Source organism: Thalassophryne amazonica, chromosome 12 (assembly GCF_902500255.1).
Source record: "Thalassophryne amazonica chromosome 12, fThaAma1.1, whole genome shotgun sequence".
Taxonomy (NCBI): Eukaryota; Metazoa; Chordata; class Actinopteri; order Batrachoidiformes; family Batrachoididae; genus Thalassophryne; species Thalassophryne amazonica.
In genome coordinates this window covers 12936702-12957946 of record NC_047114.1, presented here as the reverse complement: position 1 = coordinate 12957946, position 21245 = coordinate 12936702, and the positions used below count along the sequence as shown (strand labels likewise).

General features: G+C 41.8%; 1 protein-coding gene across 1 annotated transcript in view; it reads right to left on the bottom strand.

Moving 5' to 3' along the window:
- Positions 1-705: 705 nt before the first annotated feature.
- The window catches only part of ranbp9 (RAN binding protein 9), a 130456-nt gene continuing 109916 nt past the window's right edge, over positions 706-21245 (bottom strand). The window contains 2 exon segments of the mRNA XM_034182714.1: positions 706-4219; positions 4636-4747. Coding sequence (XP_034038605.1) covers positions 4089-4219; positions 4636-4747 — 243 coding nt within the window. The 3' untranslated portion in view covers positions 706-4088.

The window sequence follows — 21245 nt, the reverse complement described above, 5'->3', positions numbered from 1 at the left end:
ATTGACAGCTGATGGATGAGAGAGTTCTGATCAGGGCTGAGAGTTTAGAGGAAAATAAATGTTTTTTAACCTTTTAAAATAAAAATGTTAAGAAACACTTCAGCTTTAACATAGTTACAGCTGCAGTAAATGTTTATGGTCCATATTTTCTCTCCAAAATGTTTCAAGTCAGTTTAAACCAGTTCCTCAAATGAGAAAAAGAACATTTGGGGGGAACTGGAACAAATAAACTTTCTTAAGAAATGAGCTCAATTACTTAAAGTGAAAATCTATAAAGTGCATAAGGGTTTTTTTTTTGTACATTCATTGGTTGTGGACTACAAAATGAAGTTACAGAAACATAATATGCAAATCTTTGACTGGGGGGGGGGATGTTGTAGCTGCCTAAAAACAAAATGGATTTCAGAGTTAAAAAACAAAATGATTTCCAAATGTTCCCAAGAAAACAAAACTGCTGTTGGGGAACCCCCCCCCCCCAATCCCCCCAAAAAACATTTATTCCAAACAAAGTTTGATCAGCTGTCTGACACTAAAGTCAGAAATGAATTTAACTCCTGGAACTCTCTGGACGCAATTTGAACACAAAAACTAAATGTTCAGAGGGGAAGGAAAAAAATAGCTGTCAGGTTATCTTTAAACCTCATTTAGGATTAAACCGATGTAGGAAGAGTGATTTCAGTCTCAGGCAGCAGCCACACAAACTGCTCTCATTTTACATTTTTAATATAAATCTTTTCACCCTCACACAAATTGCACATTTTTTTCTCTCCAAATGGACACAGTCAGCAGTGGACAACTTCCTTATACACCATTAAGTGGCTAAAAGAAGGAAAAGCAGAGAGTCAAAATCAGAGACATCTAGCTGGATCTTACCACCACGTCACTACAGCATGCAGAGGTTCAGACCGCACTCGGAGACAACAGACACTGTTTTCGAAACGACGCAGCGACTGCTGGCTGTCACAAACTTAGGTACAGAAAAACTTCTTCCCCTGGGAAAACTGGATGAAGATGGCACTCGTGTTCCTGTTTGGAGCGGCAAACACGACAGAGGTAAATATGTAGCTGTGATGTCATTCTGACGTGCTTCCCTTTGTGATTGGCTCAACGTTTTTCTCTTCCTTTGCACATTAAGGAGGAAACTCATTGACACAAAGACCCCAAATCGATTAAAAAAAACAAAAACAAATCCTGCCCCTCTTCCTGGTCAGTGAGCGTCTTTACTGTTGTGGTCACGTTATCCAGTGGCATCAAGCGTCTCGGGAAAAATGGGTGGTGATAAGAGACTCTGACATCATGACTTGTATTACTTGAGTTTGGAGCAAATTATAAACCATATGACTGCAGTTATATTATGTAACTAACAAAACTGGCATAGATGGCCAGTGTACAGGCTGCGGTAGCTAGCTAGCTAGCATGGGCGCTGTCCAGTGTCATAACTTAAATGGAAATTATTTTAAAGTTTTTGCAAAAGTTTATATTCATCGATTTTGATAGACACACTGCTAGCAATGGAAGTCACGCACATTATGGAAATGAATTCCACGACAGGATGTCTCATATTTGTGTCAGAGCTGAACAAAAGTTTTATGTAATGCTACGTATTTGCAGATCTCGCTCCAGGAAAACTCCAGGCAGATGGTGAATTATTAGAAATTTTTTTTTTTTTTTTAACTCGCACTTGTATCCTCTTGAAATGCCGAAGTGTGCTCCCGAAGATCTCAATTTTTACCTCATTACCACAAAAGGACAACTCTGAGCAACATGATTGGTCTACGTACGGTTTTTAAATGTCTTTTACAGCAAGTCAAAAGATGACCACTTTGAACCAAATACGCAGAACGACGTCACAAAAATGCACCGACTCAGGCCGTGCACATGAAGGTTGAGTAAAGAACCTTGAGGCAGTCACTGGCACTGCAGCAGAGACTATCTTTAAATATGGAGAGAAAACAGCAACACTTCAGAGGAAAAAAAAAAAAAAAATGCACCAAACCTTTAAAGGGATTAGATATCAGAATGCTGACTGAAGGTGTACTGACCTCTGGAGTGTGTTTGGAACTGTGAGGTCGCACTAAACTTTAACAACTTGTTCAGAGGATCGCCAGTATGATGGCAGCTTAGGTTCAAGTTTCCCCTTCCCACTTGTCACCAGCATGATTACTCGTAGGGTGGCTAACATCTGGGGGGGGCTAAACGACAAAGACTGCAGGTTGTTTTACATACTGTCCACCCCAGCAGGTGATTTCACAGGTGTTCAGGAGAGGAGGAACTCAACAGTAAAACCACTTGCTGAGGAGGTAGTTGTAAGGAAAACCGGCACCGTCTCAGCCCCTGGTGCGCGCCCCCTGATCGAGATCTCTCTGGGTCACTCAACTTGTGATTCTGTGCCGTATGAAGACACTGAACCATGGCATGTTTGTGTCCCGAACCCCTCGCTGTGCTTCTGACACTGTGACCTACAGTTGTGGCTGTGTGTTATTTGTCCATACACTTGCTGTGTTGTTGCACCCTGAGGTTAAATAGTTTATCCAGCAGGGGGCAGAGCTCAGTCTGCCACCAACCCACACCAAGTTTTCGAAGAAGCGTGGCACCAAGGAGTCGCAACCCAAGCTACAGTGCAGCGAGTTTCTCACGGTAACTTGCCTCTACATCTGGAAGTTTACTCATAATCAACTGGATTTGTACACAAGAACGTACTTGGAGAGAACAAAAGTTTTTAAGAGACGTCACATGGGTAGCCACGGTAATGGCTAATATGACCTATCGTTCGAGATGCCCTCAAGTTCAGTTTTAAGGACGACGTTAGTTTGGTTTTCACAAAAATGTGCAAGAATCCCAATATGTTTGTCCTGGAAAATGATAGAAACCCTGTCGGCAACGGGGAAGTTTAAAAAAAAAAAGAAGTGTGTAGACAAGAACAAGCAGAACGCTTCAGGGGGTCACTGGTGTCATACAAAGCGTTAGGTTTCTTTTTTTTATTATTTCCTCTCGTTTGATAACTAAATATCTCACTCTGATATAACTCCATTCTCTTACGTTAATATAAATGTTAACATGTACACACGCTTGTCTAGTATTCAGTGGAATTTGGACCTTTTATTTATACGTTGGTGAAACTCGCTCTCGGTGGCGCTGAACAAATATACTGTGAATGCAAGTAACAATATAATCATAAGTAGAATAATCATCATCTGCGTCATGCAGTGTAAACCTGGGAAAAACTAAAAACAAAACACGAGAGCCAGGTAACTACACCTTTTCATTCCCTCACTCCGCCCAAAAAACCTAAAAAAAAAAGACAGAAAAACAAAAAATTAAAACAGGGACTATCGAGTTGAGCCTGTAGCTTCTCTCTGGCTTCTTCAGAGTCCCGAGTCCACATGCGTCAAATCTCTGCTGTTGTCCAAAAGTTTTTGTTTTGCTTTAATTGGAGTGGGGGTGGGGGTAAAGCATCCTTGCATTGGCTGACGTTTTCGGCGGCTTTCGTTTCCACTGGCTGATGTGTTTTCCTGGTGAACTGGCTTGATGGGGGCCGTCACAGGTCGTCAGCCACAGCCGCCACTTGTTGGCCTTTTTGTTTGTTTGTTTCCCCCATTACTTGAACCAGGGTTTCGACAGTCAGTCTGCCCCGGGTTGAAGCACAAGTCTCCAGATTTACAGGGAATCCAGGATGGGGGTTTTGCTCTTTTGAGTATTTTGTACTCTGCTACTCTTAGCTAGCTTCTCTGCTGTTGCTCAGAATGACAGCGATGCCATTTATGAAGCTAACCAAGGTGGAGGAGGCTTAAATTTAATTTATGAAGGGTAGGGAGGTGTGTGTGTGTGTGTGTGTGTGTGTGTGTGTGTGTGTGTGTGTGTGTGTTGCACTCTGAAGCTCTGCCCAGAACTGACTCCTGATCCCCGAATGTCTGAGATGGCATCACTCTGCATAAGCTGAACAGGAAGGACATGAGATGGTAAAATGGTGACTAATTATTACCGTGCGGAGGTGCATCTCCTCAGCTAGCGTGACTAAGCTAATGGGCAGGCGGAGCCACTTCTGGACGGGGTTTTCAGAGCGGACACGTGTTTGTTTGGGTACTGGGCTAGTGCAGGTAATCATCCACAGAGGCAAATGCACAAGAGCCGCTGCCAGTTCGTGCCATAATGACGAGGCATTGGGCGGCCTGGCCCACGGCCTGAGCCAGGGGGGGCTGCTTGGGCAGATTGTGAGTCTCTGGATGGAAAAGAAAGAGACAGAAGTAGTAGTTCAGCATACAGAGACAGGATGGTAAAAGTCAACAGCATTCTTCCTTAAAAAATGTTTTACGGTGAAATTTCACACACTTTGGGTTCAGATCAAACTCATTACCTCTTGCAGCCCCAGGAGATCATCATGCTCATGCAGCTTTAGCAATTTTTAGGTTTCTGTCTATCATATAAAACACACTTTGGCTGGCAGATGTGAGCAGAGTTCTTCATGACAAACAGGAATCTGCTCATGGAAACTAATTTGAAATCGTATGAAGCAGCCAGATTTGTGATATGGCACCCCCCCTGAGGTAGACACATTTTAAATTGGCATTTACTGATGGCTACATTAATTAATTCCTGTGGCTGAACTCCACAGTGAGAGTTTCTGGGTGGACCTACCTAATATTGCACTGTTGAGAGTGGAGCAGACTGGCTCTCGCTGAATGGCGTCCAGCTGGTGGCCGACAGGACTGTTCCAGGGGTCAGAGTAGGCCAACAGGCTGAATGCATCCTACACACACACACACACGACGTTCAGCTTCTTTTTCTTTTGATTCCAATACTACAGTCACTCTCAATTAGATCAGAATTCTACAGAAGCCCCAAATGTTAAAAAACAAATATTTTGTACTGACTGCCATTTATCAAAAATGTAATGTGGCAAGCACCAGCGCAGAGTTCAACACACATGTATAGAGCCTGACTGATACAGATTTTTTTGGGGGGCTGATGTAGATATTAGAGAGCTTAGAAATGCTGCCCAATACTGCAAATTTCCGCCTAGCACTCGAGTTCAAATTTCCACTCCTGCCCAGCATGGATTTTCCAAAAATAAACTGAAATGTTGCTGAAAAATGTACCAATTTGATTGTATTTCAAACTTATAGTGTCATACTTTTGTTTTATTTTGTAATTTCAACCAAAAAAAATATATATATATTTCCCATTTTCTTTATCGTTTGCAGTCAGCTGCTTTTAGCACTTTACACAGATCAGAGTGGAGACACTGTGCATCTCTCTCCGCTCTCATAAAGAATTAAACTCCATTAAAATGTTTCATTAAAATAATCCAGAGGGTCAGTGTCGGTAGATGTTGACACAGTCAGAAGTTTCAGAAAGGCTCCCGTTTCCAAAAAGCCGAGAGGAACGATGAGAGCAAGGAGCAGGAGTGAGCACACACGGGGCGGGGGGGTAGCAGGAGACAGCACGCACGAGAGAGAGGGGAGGAGGAGCCTCAGTCAGCTCTTGTTCAAACAAGACAATTAGTGGTCATATTGTTCCATTTCATTCCTCCTGATCACCAGAGGGCGGTGCTTTAGCACCCAGATTATTCCATGCACAGAGGTCGAGTCTTATACCAACAAAATCATGCCAGTAGGTGTGACCTGGGTGACGTCAGTAACAGTATACAACCCCTGGCAAAAATTATGGAATCACCGGCCTCGGAGGATGTTCATTCATTTGTTTAATTTTGTAGAAAAAAAGCAGATCACAGACATGACACAAAACTAAAGTCATTTCAAATGGCAACTTTCTGGCTTTAAGAAACTATAAGAAATGAGGAAAAAAAATTGTGGCAGTCAGTAACGGTTACTTTTTTAGACCAAGCAGAGGGGAAAAAAATATGGACTCACTCAATTCTGAGGAATAAATTATGGAATCACCCTGTAAATTTTCATCCCCAAAACTAACACCTGCATCAAATCAGATCTGCTCGTTAGTCTGCATCTAAAAAGGAGTGATCACACCTTGGAGAGCTGTTGCACCAAGTGGACTGACATGAATCATGGCTCCAACACGAGAGATGTCAATTGAAACAAAGGAGAGGATTATCAAACTCTTAAAAGAGGGTAAATCATCACGCAATGTTGCAAAAGATGTTGGCTGTTCACAGTCACCTGTGTCTAAACTCTGGACCAAATACAAACAACATGGGAAGGTTGTTAAAGGCAAACATACTGGTAGACCAAGGAAGACATCAAAGCGTCAAGACAGAAAACTTAAAGCAATATGTCTCAAAAATCAAAAATGCACAACAAAACAAATGAGGAACGAATGGGAGGAAACTGGAGTCAACGTCTGTGACCAAACTGTAAGAAACCGCCTAAAGAAAATGGGATTTACATACAGAAAAGCTAAACGAAAGCCATCATTAACACCTAAACAGAAAAAAACAAGGTTACAATGGGCTAAGGAAAATCAATCGTGGACTGTGGATGACTGGATGAAAGTCATATTCAGTGATGAATCTCGAATCTGCATTGGGCAAGGTGATGATGCTGGAACTTTTGTTTGGTGCCGTTCCAATGAGATTTATAAAGATGACTGCCTGAAGAGAACATGTAAATTTCCACAGTCATTGATGATATGGGGCTGCATGTCAGGTAAAGGCACTGCGGATGATGGCTGTCATTACATCATCAATAAATGCACAAGTTTACGTTGATATTTTGGACACTTTTCTTATCCCATCAATTGAAAGGATGTTTGGGGATGATGAAATCATTTTTCAAGATGATAATGCATCTTGCCATAGAGCAAAAAATGTGAAAACATTCCTTGCAAAAGACACATAGGGTCAATGTCATGGCCTGCAAATAGTCCAGATCTTAATCCAATTGAAAATCTTTGGTGGAAGTTTGGAAGTTGAAGAAAATGGTCCATGACAAGGCTCCAACCTGCAAAGCTGATCTGGCAACAGCAATCAGAGAAAGTTGGAGCCAGATTGATGAAGAGTACTGTTTGTCACTCATTAAGTCCATGCCTCAGAGACTGCAAGCTGTTATAAAAGCCAGAGGTGGTGCAACAAAATACTAGTGATGTGTTGGAGCGTTTTTTTGTTTTTCATGATTCCATAATTTTTTCCTCAGAATTGAGTGATTCCATATTTTTTCCCTCTGCTTGGTCTAAAAAAGTAACCATTACTGACTGCCACAATTTTTTTCACTGATTTCGTATAGTGTTTCTTAAAGCCAGAAAGTTGCCATTTGAAATGACTACAAAATTAAACAACTGAATGAACATCCTCCGAGGCCGGTGATTCCATAATTTTTGCCAGGGGTTGTATAAGCGCACGTTACCCAGCATTCAGTTGTTTTCCATCTCTCGCATGACAAGCAGAAGGTCAAACCTTTTCTCGGATTGCTTGTTGATCAGAGCCTTGCAACCTTCGTGGCTGGAGCCACGCATACGTGTCCTCCAGAGGCTGCAAGACCACAGGTTCTTTACTCTGTTCTGCTTACCGCTCTGGGTGAGTAACCCCGCTTGGTGTGGGTGTTTGGCTGATTTGGCCTCAGCTCTCGGTTTCGCTCCTCTACAGCTGTGTTCCACGTGCTGAGTTTGGACGCTGTGCTCCGAGTGTTTTTCGAACGTGCAGCTCACTGACGTGTTCTCTGAAATTACACTGTAGTTGTGAGTGTTTTTTGCTCCTGCTCTATGGCTGTTGCTCCACATGCCGAGTTTGGACGCTGTGCTATGAGTGTCTGTGCTCCTGATGCACTGTTGTTCTACATGCAATTGTGGAGTATTCTCTGACTTCCCTGCTGGACGCGAGTGTTTTTTGCTCTTTTCGTACAGCAGTCGTTTTTTACAGGTTGTGTTTGCCCGCTGCTCTGTATGTAGCTTTCCACAGTAGCTCAGGGCTATTTTGCCATTTGGTGGCTTACATTTGTAACGCCTAGTGTCAGTTTGTGGGCTGTGAGTGCCACCGCTCACTACTGCTCTTACAACTAACACCTGGGTGTGAGCCTGGGACACTGCGAGTGTTCTCGCTTGCCGCACCCCAAATGTTGTGTCTCTCTCACTGTTACACGCACATGTGTTAATGTCTACTGCATTGGTGCATCCCTGCAATAGCTGTCTGGTGCCTCTGAGCCCAGAAAATGGCAATACTTTATGCCCATCCTGTCTTGGGCATGGACACTTGAAACAAGCACTAACAGACGATGCTTTCCTCAACTGTGTTTCTATGCCATTGACTGACAGACTGGCTAGACTGTCCAGGCTTAAAGTGGAGATGTCCTCTGCGACACATTCCCCCTGTCCTTCAACCACGAATTCCCACACTTTAGACGGTGATGCTCCTCATGCGTCTGAGTCTGGCCTGTTTATTGTTACACAGGCTATTCAGTTGGCCTTGTTACGGCTTGGTGTGGATGCTCCTCCCGTGGAGAGTGCCTCTTCTAGTGCCTTTTTAGGGACACTCGGAAGCCAGCTTTCAGTGTCCCATCCTCCTTGCCATATATTGAAGAGCTGCAGAGGTGCTGGTCTGACCCAAAATCCTTCACCCATATGCCACAGGATTACAGGGCGCTGTGCACAATGTCTGATGCACCACAGTATGGCTTAGACCACATGCCTCCAGTGGATAGTGTTAGTAGATTGTAGCACCTGCTGATGCTGCCCAGCCAGAGGCCCGTTGCCCGCGACCTCAATGTAGGGTCACTGATGACCTCCTTACCAAAAGCTATAACAATGCAGATCAAATTGGTTGTCTGGGGAGCTCTCTGTCTCACGTTGCCCTTGCAGTCTCCCGGTTGCTCCAGGATAATGGAGCTGATGCTGACACAAAGAGCCTGAGTGATGCTTCGCTCCGGGCTTTCGCCTATATGTCACGGGAGCTTGGCAGACTGATGTCAACTCTGACCATAGCCTGTCGCCAGGTGTGGCTGGCTCAGTCCCCTCTATCTGAGACTTGCAGGGGATCACTACGCACTCTGCCTGTTATCCCAGGTCACGTTTTTGGTCCTATGACCCAGCAGACCCTGGAGCGTGCTGTTCAGACGAACAGGTCTCGGCAGCAATTTGCCGAATTACAGCACACTGCCAGGCACCAACCTAAAGAACCATAGAGAGGGTCCACAGTTCAGATGACCTAAGGGGATTCTATTCAACCTATTTTGTAGTTGTGCGCCGCACAACAGAAGTTCTCCAGACAATTTTGCTGGGGGACTGGTTTACCAGTGTGGACCTGAAGGATGCCTATTTTCACATCCTAGTGTCGCTTCACCACAGGCAATTCCTCTAGTCTGCCTTTGAGGGACAGGTGTACCAGTTCAGAGTCCTCCCCAGGTGCATCACTTTCCGGCTGGGGTGTAGTGTGGAACCACAGAATGATCAGGGGCATCTGGAGCTCTCAGGAGAGACTCCAACACATCAATGTGCTAGAGCTGTGTGCTGTCCACCTAGCTCTGAGCCACTTCTCTCCTGCCCTAGAGGGGAAATGTCCTTGTTCAGTCGGACAACACATCAACAGTGTACCATATAAACCATCAAGAAGGTACCAGGTCTGTTCATTCCCTGAGGGAAGCTCAGGAACTTCTCCAGTGGGCTTTGCCTTGCATGCTGAGTCTCAGGGCTGTGCATATGCTGGGCGTGCAGAACTACACTGTGGCTTTTTCCTCACATCAGAAACCGCCACCGGGCGAGAGGCACCTCAACCCGGATGTGGTTCAGCTGATCTGGGACAGGTTTGGCAAGGCAGAAGTCGATCTGTTTGCCTCAAACGCCACAACACACTGTTGCCTGTGGTTCTCTCTCTCAGAACCACACAGCCCACTGGGCCAGGATGCACTGGCTCTCCCTTGGCAGGCCTTTCTACTATATGCATTTCCTCCTCTTCTGCTGATTACGTTAATACTACACAGAATATGCATGACTGATCACACAGTGTTGCTAGTCACCCCGTACTGGCCGGGCAGGACATGGTTCCCCATGATTCTGACACTCCTCAGCGAAGAGCCGTGACCTCTCCCACGGAGGAGAGACCTGTTGTCGCAGTTCAACGGGAACATTTGGCATCCTCACCCGGAGCTTCTTCAACTGTACGTGTGGCCCCTGAAGGACAGGCTCCATGTTGAGCTGTAGTGCAGACTATACTGAATGCCCATGTGCCCTCCACTAGGGCATTGTACGGCAATAGATGGAAGTTTTTTACCCATTGGTGCAGTACGCAAGGCGTGGACCCTGAGCTTGTCCTGTGCCAGTGCTGCTTAGCTATCTTGAATCGTTGTTTGACAACGGTCTTTCTGTCTCCACAATTAACGTTTATGTTGCTGCTTCTAGGGATGGGTATTGATAAGATTTTATCGATATTGGTACCATTATCGACTCCGCTTATCAATCCGATTCCTTATTTCCCTTATCGATACCTCTTGTGAATTTTTTGTGTACTAAAAGTAGGCTTTACAGGTTTTCTATGTCTGCAGGTCAAAGAGCTTTTTCTTATCGTGCACCTGCTCTGTGGAATGGCCTTCCTGCGGCTGTGAGGCAGCCAGAGTCTGTGGACATTTTTAAGTCAAGACTTAAAAGCTATTTTTATTCTTTCTTATGAATAGTTCTTATTTTTTTAATCTGTTTATTCTTTTACTTCTGTTTTTAATTCTGCATTTGAATTTTTTTATTTTTTATCTATTTATTTAAATTTTATGTTGAATTGTTCTGTGTGAGGCGCCTTGAGACATTTTGATGTGATTTGGTGCTTTATAAGCTGATTAAATTGAAATTGAACAACATTTTATTGAGACAAAGTAAATAAATGTGAAATTGGTTACTGGATCCTTAAACTTTGGACATACTAAACTCTACATGGTGGATCCTTGAGCTCTGGACATAAATAGGAATAAACAAAATCTGAAGTTGTTGTCAAAAGCATTTCCTTTCAGACACTATTGGCATGAATGTCTTTCCATACATGTGAGCTGAGCTCTTACAGCTGGCTGTGCTGCACGTCAGGATGTAATTCATAAAGAATACAGCATGTCTCATTTTGGGATGAAAAAAAAAACAAAACGTTTAGTCGATTGTACTATGTCTATATTACAACGTTTGTAAAGAGGTGTCACTTTATTTACAGTGGTGATTCGTTTTGAAGTTATTAATTCCAACCAGACTCTGTCGCGGCAGAGAGCCACGCAGCGTTTGGAGCTGCGCCAACAGAATGGAGGACGTTTCTTGTTTCTTGACTGCAACAGGACTGAAGAGCAGTGAATCAAAGAACCAACAAGTAAGTGGATCGAAGCACTGCTTCATTGGTTCATGCTTCAAAGTGGAGTCGCGCTGCAGAAACGGTTGATTACAGACCCACTGCAGGGTGTGTAATCAATGAAGAGGAATGATCATTTTCCCGACAAACATCCTCAAAAATAACGGCCGCTCTGAAAGACCGATAAGGGAATCATTAAGCACCAAGTCTATTGATATTGGTGGACTGAATCATTTCTTAACGATACTCGAAAAGAACCGATCCTCGATACCCAACCCTACTGCTGTCTCTACTCACCACATTATGGTAGATGGTCGATCAATAGGATTGCACCCCCCTGATATGTTGCTTTTTAAGAGGTGCTCTTTGACTTTGGCCTCTGAGCATTGCACGTGTGCCATCCTGGATCTTCCATTAGTTTTTGAGGGTTTATGCTCTTTGCCGTTTGAGCCACTGGGTGCCAGTGACCTCAGCTGGTTGTCAATTAAGACTGCATTCCTCCTTGCTATTTCATCCGCAAAGCGTGTTGGAGAGCTCCATGCCCAGTGGTGGGCACAGTTCCGATAACCAATAATTGAATATAAAGTTTTCATTATCGGATTATCTTTTCAGATAACTTCGAAAACCATTATCGGACTAATTATCTTCTGATAAATTTTTGTCCGATAATTTTTAGACCATTAACATGGTAAGAAAAGGTGTACAAATGTGTAGTTCTACCCTCTGCAAACAGAGGAGAGCTGCTTCTAGAAGAAATTGTTCTATCCTCTGCAGGCAAAGGAGAACTGGCCACAAAAACAAAAAAACTCATTTCTTTTAATCCCATACTGATACTCGGCCAATATCACCCAAGTCATCCAGAAGCATGCATTTTTAACTTATGGTTCAAATTTTAACCAAACTTATTTCGGACAAGTTATTTAAACAATTTATTTAAATTAATGTCACTTCTGAAGTTTTATAAAGTGAAAATATCAGATATGTTTTAGTTTTAAAGTAATATGCTAATTTTAAAGGTTTTAGTGTGGGCATAATGTGTCCAGGTGCATTATGGGTGATAGGGTAATCTCGGTATGTTCACGACAGGAGAATGCATTTGAGACACTCTGATCAAAACAACAGCATTGCCTAAAACTCTCATGAATATATTCTCTGGGTTTATAGATGTTATTTTGTTTGCTTTTCCACGCATCTTAAACGCACCAAGTAGCAACACAGATTATCTGGAATTTTGTGTTTGCAAGTTTTCAAGGTCTCTACTGCCATCTACTGGCCAGTAGTGTTCATGGCAGTATTTAGACTGAAGCTGGGCAGACACTGTACCAGAGAACTGCACGATTTATGTTCTCACACACATTGTACGTTCAAAAACCACACGTCAGACTTGTGTTTCCAGAAGCACAACGTAAACAGAAGCTTTTTTTTTTCAAATTTAATATACAAAAACTCTCGATGGGAAACATCAAAGTTTAAAAACAAAGCAAAAAAACATTACAAGACAGGTCTGCGGTGTTTGCACAGGCACAGTGCGAGAGGTGGTCGTGAGATGTTAAACGCCGCTCGTTACTCCATGTATACTAAACGATGCAGGATGCGCCATTAACCTGAAACTCTGTGTGATCCAAAAAATTCTCACACAAATGAAAAATCAGCTGAAAAAGGGCTAAAACTCGCACTGGCACCAGTAGATCATGGCAGTGTTCCATTTATTTTGACACGTTATATCAAACAGTTATCTAATTACAACTTGGCTTTTTTTTTTTTTAAATGCCTTTTTTTTTTTTTACAAATAAAACATGGCATATTTTACAAAAGCGCATTTATCTGTAAACACTAGCACACAACGTGTTGGTTTACATAGAATGAACCAACCAATCAGTGAGCAGAGGCACATTTTACCCAGAATGCCATCTGTCTGTTCTGTGTTGTTACAAAAACTCAATTAGTGCATTATTCAACATTAAAAGATATATGTTATATCTTGACTTTGCACAAATGAGAGAATTGACATTAATGGAGTTATTCTATCAGTATTCATTTTATTTACACCAAACCATAACTCAGCACTGCTTTATCTTCCAAGACCTCGGCCTGACGGCAGCGCTGCCATTGGGTAGAGAGTTGAGCTTTGCGGTTCCTCTCAGTTGCTTCTGTGCTGGAAGCCATGTAGTAAACTCAAGCTTCCAGCAGGGGGCAGGGCGCTCAAGGACAGAAGTGCTGACTCATTGTTTGGGTCTGCTGTTGCTTTTGATGCATCCAAAAGCAATCATTGTGTTAAAACTCAAAATCAGCTTGTTTAGTAGTTACAAGTGTACTGGAGATAATACTGGAATTTATCGGTTATCTGTAACTTCTGATACATTTTTTGAGTGGTTTATCATTTTAGCTTTATCGAAGATAACTTTTCAGTTATCTGATTATGTGTTATCGAAATTAATATTTTGGTTATCTGTGCCCAACATTGTCCATCCCTTGTCAATTGCTGACAACTGTGTGCGCAGCAATTCTGATAGCCGAACCCCTCCTTTTTACCAGAGACGGTTTTACCATTCCATGCTAACCAGCCAGTTACCTTGGCTGTCTTTACCCCTCAAGCTACTGCAGAAGCTAATTCTAGCCTGTTGTGCCCTGTTCGTACACTCAGACGTTATATTGAATTGACAGCTGTGTTTCACAAAAGTGATGCTGTTTGTCTGCTATGGGGGCCCCAAGAAGGGCTGCGCCTTGTCCAAGCAAAGACTGGTGCGGTGGGTTATTAACTGCTCATGACAGAAAAACTGCCTGTTTCACTGGATGAAAGAAGAATGCTATATGCCCAACAAATAATGTTTTTAACCTTTTCAATGTTATTTTATTAACAGACCTTGACAGAAACATTTTAAAAAGAACTTTTGTTTTACAAATATTACAACATAAAAATAATTGTTTTTGTCTTATTCTTGCTTTCAATGCATCTAAACCCACACATTTTCGAGGTATAAACCCTATAGCTTCAAGAGGCTTTGCCCCCTTGACCCCCGCTGGGGGCCCATGAACCCCGTCGCGGCTATCACACGCGCACACCGCATCGGGAAAGTATTCACAGCGCTTCACTTTTTCCACATTTTATGTTACAGCCTTATTCCGAAATGGAGCAAATAATTTTTCACCCTCAAAATTCTACTTCTACCACACCATAATGACATCGTGAAAGTTTTTTCTTTCAAGTTTTAGCAAATTTATTAAAAATAGAAAACGTTTGGCAGCAATTACAGCCTCAGGTCTTCTTGAACATGATGCCACAAGTTTGGTGCACCTATATTTGGGCAGTTTTGCCTATTCCAGCTCTAGGAAGAGTCTTGGTGGATCCGAACATCTTCCATTTACGGATAACTGTGCTCATTGGGACCTTCAAAGCAGCAGAAATGTTTCTGGACCCTTCCCCAGATTTCTCCCTCGAGACAATCCTGTCTCGTAGGTCTACAGACAATTCTTTTGACTTCATGCTTGGTTTGTGCTCTGACATACACTGTCAACTGTGTGACCTTATATGTAGACAGGTGTGTGTCTTTCCAAATTATGTCTAGTCCGCTCAATTTACCCCAGGTGGATTCCAATTAAGCTGTTGAAACATCTCAAGGATGATCAGTGGAAACAGAATGCACCTGAGTTCAATTTAGAGCTTCATGGCAAAGGCTGTGAATACTAATGTACATGTGATTTCTTAGTTTTATACATTTTTAATAAATTGGCAAAAATAAAAAAACAAAATCTTTTCACACTGTCATTATGGGGTGTTTCAGTCATTTTGGAAAAGGCTGTAACATAACAAAATGTGGAAAAAGTATATGTGGAACATGTCCATTAAAAAAAAAGGCAATCCTGATACTTATCAGTTATGATAAAAAACTGTAATCAAGGATTGATGTTTTACAGTTTAATGAACTTTATAATAAATAACTATACTGTCCTGGGTATGAAACGAAACTGCCTCCAGGTGGAGTGGTGAGTTCATGCGTGGGATCAGTGCAACCCAACCTGAAACCTATAAAAAGCGCACAGGTCACAGACCTTGTACAGGCCCTTCACGATGGGATGACTGGCCGGGTCGTGGACAAGAACAGCATCTCTGACTCCTTCCTTCACCACTAGTCTGAAGCAGGGCTGTTTTCTGGCCCCCACCCTCTTCTCTCTCTACCTTGGGTCCATGATCCACAAACTTCCTGACACGGCCTCTGGCATCTAACTTTGCTGCTGAATGGATGGAGGTCTCTTCAACACTGGGAATTTTCATGCCCGCCAAATCACCACCCTGCTCACAGTATGGGAGCTGCAGTACGCTGACGACAATGCGACCCCTGCAGACACAGTCGCCGCGCTCCAGACCACTGTAGATCCCTTTGATGGTGCCTACTCTCACTTTGAGCTTTCCTCCAACACTGGAAAGACCAAGATCCTTGCACTCCAGGGAGTCGTGGGCCATCCCCCTCCAGACACCAGCAAAGTACGACTCCATGGTGAAGTCCTCGAGACCGTGGAAGCCTTCCCCTACCTAGGAAGCTACCTCTTGAATGATTGCACTGTGCACAAAGACAATGATAACAGGATTCGTGCCGCACATGCAGCATTTGGGAAGCTCTCCAAACAGGTATTTCTGAACCACAATCTTAGTCTCCAGACTAAAATCATGGTGTTCTGAGCCATCGTTCTTTCCACCCTCCTCTATGGTTCTGAGTTGCGGGTCCTGTATACGAGTGATATAAAAAGGCAGGAATGTTTCCAACAGAAGAAAATCCATGCAATCCTGAAGATCAAATGCAAGACCGTGTCGCCAATGAATCTGTGCTTCTCCGAGCCAATCTCTCTAGCATTGAGACCACGATAGTCCAAAATCGCCTCTGCTGGGCAGGGCACATCAGAAGAATGCCCACAACCCGACTCCCCCTCCACATCCTCTTCTCACAGCTCGAATCAGGCACAAGACCCAGAGGTGCGCCCACATGTCAATTTTGCGACCAGTTGAGGGCCACACTTCATCGCTGTAACATCAACTGGGAGACCTTCGCCGAAAACTGCACTGAGTGGAGGCGCACCAACATTAAGGGAACAGCCCACATGGAGAAACGACGATGCTGTGAAGTAGCGTACAAGAGACAGCAACATAAAGAGTGGCTCGTCCTTCCTCGCTCACCACCCACTGTCCCATTCTACTCCAGCTCTGAGCAACCACATATGGCATCATCAACCCTTGAACAACTGAGGATGATCTGACATGGTCCTTTAATGCTCGAAAATGAGATTATGCCAATGATGATGATAAATAACTATAAATATAACCAACAACTGTCACGCTGCCTTCCGTCTGATTGGCAGTGCCTGTTTCACATCACTCAGCATTTGCTTAAAATAGATGTAGTCTATCTTGGCCCTGCCTAGCTGGCTGCATAGCAATCTCTTGTTGCTGTGAAACACCAACTCTGATTGAAAATGAACAGCAGCTGGTCTCTTTGCCTCAGTCTATTGTAGCTAATGTGACCAAGGAGTGATGGGGGTCCCCAGTCACGGTCGACAGAATTGTAAATGATGCTACTGGAGTAGTCTCTGCTGGATTTCCAACAGTCAAAGTGTTTTTCTTCACTCTTTATTTAGTAAAATAAACGTTTTCATATTGGAAAAAAACACCAATATTGATATGTTTGTGAAAGGTTCATGTCGGCTGATCTATGGGTTGGGGTCAATTAACATCACATCAAATATGAAAAGCTACTGAGTGGTAACAGAGATGTAGTTCAGGACAGACAAACATGATATCACAAAACAGTTTTAACCTGTTAAGGTCTGAAGTTTGATCTTGTTATTTATGTCATATGGACCGAGGGGTTCGTCTCTTAATTTCTTCTAGTTAATTGTGGTCTGTAAAATGCTGAATTTATGAAAGAGTTGCTCATGTATTTGTCAACTGAGTAGCTGTTTCAACAACAATGCAACCACATTTTTCAATTCGGTACTTTAACATTTCCCATAATCACCCTGTGCTTCCCAAAATGCACCGCAGCGCCAGCAGTTCCCGTGTTTCAAAGCCATGTAAACGGTTAGTGAGGATGTGGATGGTGCAGATTCAGCGAGTTCACGAGTGATTACGATGATGACACCTTTGCTCAAGTTGAGAGGGTTATCACCTGTGATAGACTTCTGCTGTGCCCCGATGTTGTCTTGTTGTCCACACTTCATGAGGTGTGTTTACACTGTGCCCTAAACCGGAACTCTACTGAAACAGACCTCTTGCATGAATCACGTACGGTGAGATGGTGCAAGATTCACAACTGCAAAACAGCGAATACACTATACAATTATAGACTTCTGATGAGATCAAAAGTCTATAACTGTTTTGTTATATGGTAAACAAGAAAACTGGATGTTAGGATGTTAGTCAAACATACTAAAACTGAAAAATTAATCTCAAGTTTCAACTCTTTATTATTACTGTCGTACTGCACCAACAGGTCCAAAATACTTCATGAGCACAATCTCTAAAGCCCCTTTCATACCGGGGCTGTCTCGAGCTTCCTGTGGTGTCATGACGATGCAGGAATGTCTGCGTCAGGTGTGCGCAGCAGGGGGCAGAGAGGAGGTGAGAACGCAGCCTGCAGGTTCTCTGCACAGAGGAATCAGAGTGCAGTTTGGCTGCAGACAGACTGTGCACTCTGATTTCTCTTCTAGTTTATATGTGTTCTTGTGCAGGGCTGCAGGTCTGCGCTCTGAGTTCTGTTATAGTTTATCTTTCCTCCTGTGACCGCGAGATGCGCGTGCGTGCAAATGAACCGTCCGTGAGTAAATGTGGAGATGCCTGGAGTTATACTTCATGTGGACATGTCCTGTCTCTGGCAATCAGTCTGTGAGCAGGACTTATGTCCTTTCTTTCACACAGTGATGAGAGAGTTTGCGGAGAGCGAGGCGCGCAGGAAGCCTTTTCTTTCTTTTAATTGTTCACATGTGTGCACAAACGAATCATCCGTGAGTGGACTGGAGATGTCCGGACTTTTTACTGAACCTGGACAAAGAACTAGCCACAATTTAGCCGTATGGGCTTAATGACAATGTCAAAAAACTAGGTAATGTTTCTAAAAAAGATATGGAAAATACTGTCATATGGGCATTTTTAAACAAAAAACAACGTACGTTCAAAAAATGATCAGGTAAGCGCAATAGACAACATGCAACTACAAAGATAGATTTAGAACTTAGATTAAAAGAAATAATTAACAATTACAATAGACCTGGGTTAGTACATGAACTTATCACAATGAAAACTTGGCATCCTAACAGCTTTAGCTAATATTATACTTTCAGTACAAAGATTACCTAACTATATTCCACTCGTCATAAAAGATTTAGCTAACTTTAGGTTAGGTTTACAAAAAAAAAATGGAAAAAACTACAATAACCAAAGATGATAAATCTTTCTTGAAAATTCCTTTTCACAACAAAGGCACTGAAATGATCAAACTATCACAGATTCTATATAGCAAACCAATCCAAAAAACTATACCAAATTTCATCAGTGATAAACCCCCCGTTATTAGCTATTCAAATACTACATCTATAGCTGGTAAAGTTTTTAATTTCAAACAAAGCATAAAAAAAAAAAAAATTTATCTTAGCTGTGATTGCGACTCGTCTAATTTCAAATACGAGCCAACAGGACATATAATAACCGGTAATCTCAGAATAATTGAGAACAGGAAGCTTAGAAAATTACTTAGTAAATGATAATTTAGAGAACAAAATAATATTAACTGGGACACAAACCTCGTAATAGTTAAAAAAGCCATTAAGGATTACAAAAAACGTTGGGCTAAAAAAAGAAAAAATAGATACTAGAACACTGGACGAATGGGAAGGTCGAGTATTAGAAACAGTTCAATTTAAGATAGATAGACTTAGGAAAAAAGGAAAAATCCATATAAAAAAAACATACTGTCAGACAAGGTTTGCCTAGAATACCTAAATAACTTTCAAAGACGTTTTGTTTTAGTACCAGCAGATAAAGCCAGCAACAATATCCTAATAGTTTGCAAAAAATATTACTTAGATGTAGTTTTAAAGGAACTCAACACTAGTGATGGGACTAACCCACAAACATATATGTCTTATAATCATCACACAGAAGATATTGTTACAAAACACCAAGAATTTATGACTAAATATAACATTAAAATTACTAATGATATGAAACAATTACCATCCTTCTACTGGCTTCTCAAAATGCATAAAAATCCAATAGGTAGTAGATTTATAGCGACCTGTAATGCATGTACTACTAAACCATTATCCCAACTACTAACCTCTAGCCTTAAATTAGTTACAAAACATTTGTAACAAACAATACTGCGAAGGCATAGCTTGTAACACTGGAGTTAACTGCTTTTGGATTATCGATAATGCTACAGAGGTTTTAAATAAACTAAAAAAGTTCAAACTAAAGTAGCTACACATTTTGATAGTTTTGATTTTTCCACCCTGTATACCGGGGTGGCCAAGTTCGGTCCTCGAGAGCCACCTTCCGGACACTCTTAGTTGTCTCCCTGCGCCAACACACCTGAATCCAATGAAAGGCTCATTAAAAGTCTGCTAACGAGTCTTTCATTGGATTCAGGTGTGTTGGAGCAGGGAGACAACTAAGAGTGTCAGGAATGTGGCTCTCGAGGACCAAACTTGGCCACCCCTGCTGTATACTAACATCCGACATGACCAACTTATGATAGCACAACATATTGGTCTAACACTACATCAACACGGTATCATAATATAACTGAGGAAAATATGATTGAGCATATAGAATTCCTTGTAGACAATATCTATATAGAGGTTGGCAACACAATTTTCAAACAAACAATAGGGATACATATGGGACCAGACTGTGCTCCACTTTTAGCTAACCTTTTCCTTTTTTTATTATGAATATAAATTTATGAAAGATAAACTTAAAACTAATAGCAAGTCAGCAAAAACCTTTAATAATACCTTCCGTTACATTGAAGACCTACTTACTTTAAATAACCCTAATTTTGAGAATGAAATTAAAAATATTTATCAATCAGAATTAGAACTAAAAAAGACTACAGAAAACAATAAAAAACTCTCATACTTAGATATAGAGTTGAGCATTATAGACAGTTTAGAACAGCCGTTTGACAAACGGGACGATTTTAACTTTCATATTGTAAAATTTCCTTATTTGAGTAGTAACATACCGAGTAAGCCTACATATGGTGTTTACACCTCAATTAGTCAGAATTGGTCACATCTGTGATAATTACCAAAGTTTTTCCACTAGACACCATAAACTAATAGACATCAAGAAATAATATCTAAGTTTGGGGTTCCCATTAAAAAAACATGTAGAAGATGGAATTTCTTATATATATATATATATATATATATATATATATATATATATATATATATATATGCCAGTTTAACACTAAGTGGTTACTGGGATGATCAGCTGTAATTACATGTGTTCCCACACGAGGGCTAAGCTACTGAATACTGTGTTATAAATATAAGCTGAAGAAGAAGAAACAGCAAGATGTGTAACGCTGGCAGCTGCAGGTTTGGTGATTAAAACGGCCGCTGTTTTTCTCTATTCCGCAAATATATGTAGTTATGTCTCCATATACATTTCTACACGCTTTACTTTTTCTTGTTCCCCCCTTTTTAATATTATTATATTTAAGTAAATATTGTAGGAGTGGGGTACAATTAGTTATACCTAACAGCTAACGCTAGCTTATCTAGCCGGCCTTAGCAACGTTCATCGTAGCTTACAAAATAGTTGGTTATTTTGCATTTTATAACAATCTTCTCCTGTGATATCTTATTATTATATTATATATACCTTTTTCTTGAGCTGCTTGGGTGGGTAGGGAGAGTTCCCATGGGATAAAAACTTTTTAACCTACCATCCCTGGTTCTCAAGATCAGGCACCTAAGTGGCTCTACTCTACTCTTTTCTACTCTCCTATTTTACTCTTCCTTTTTAGAG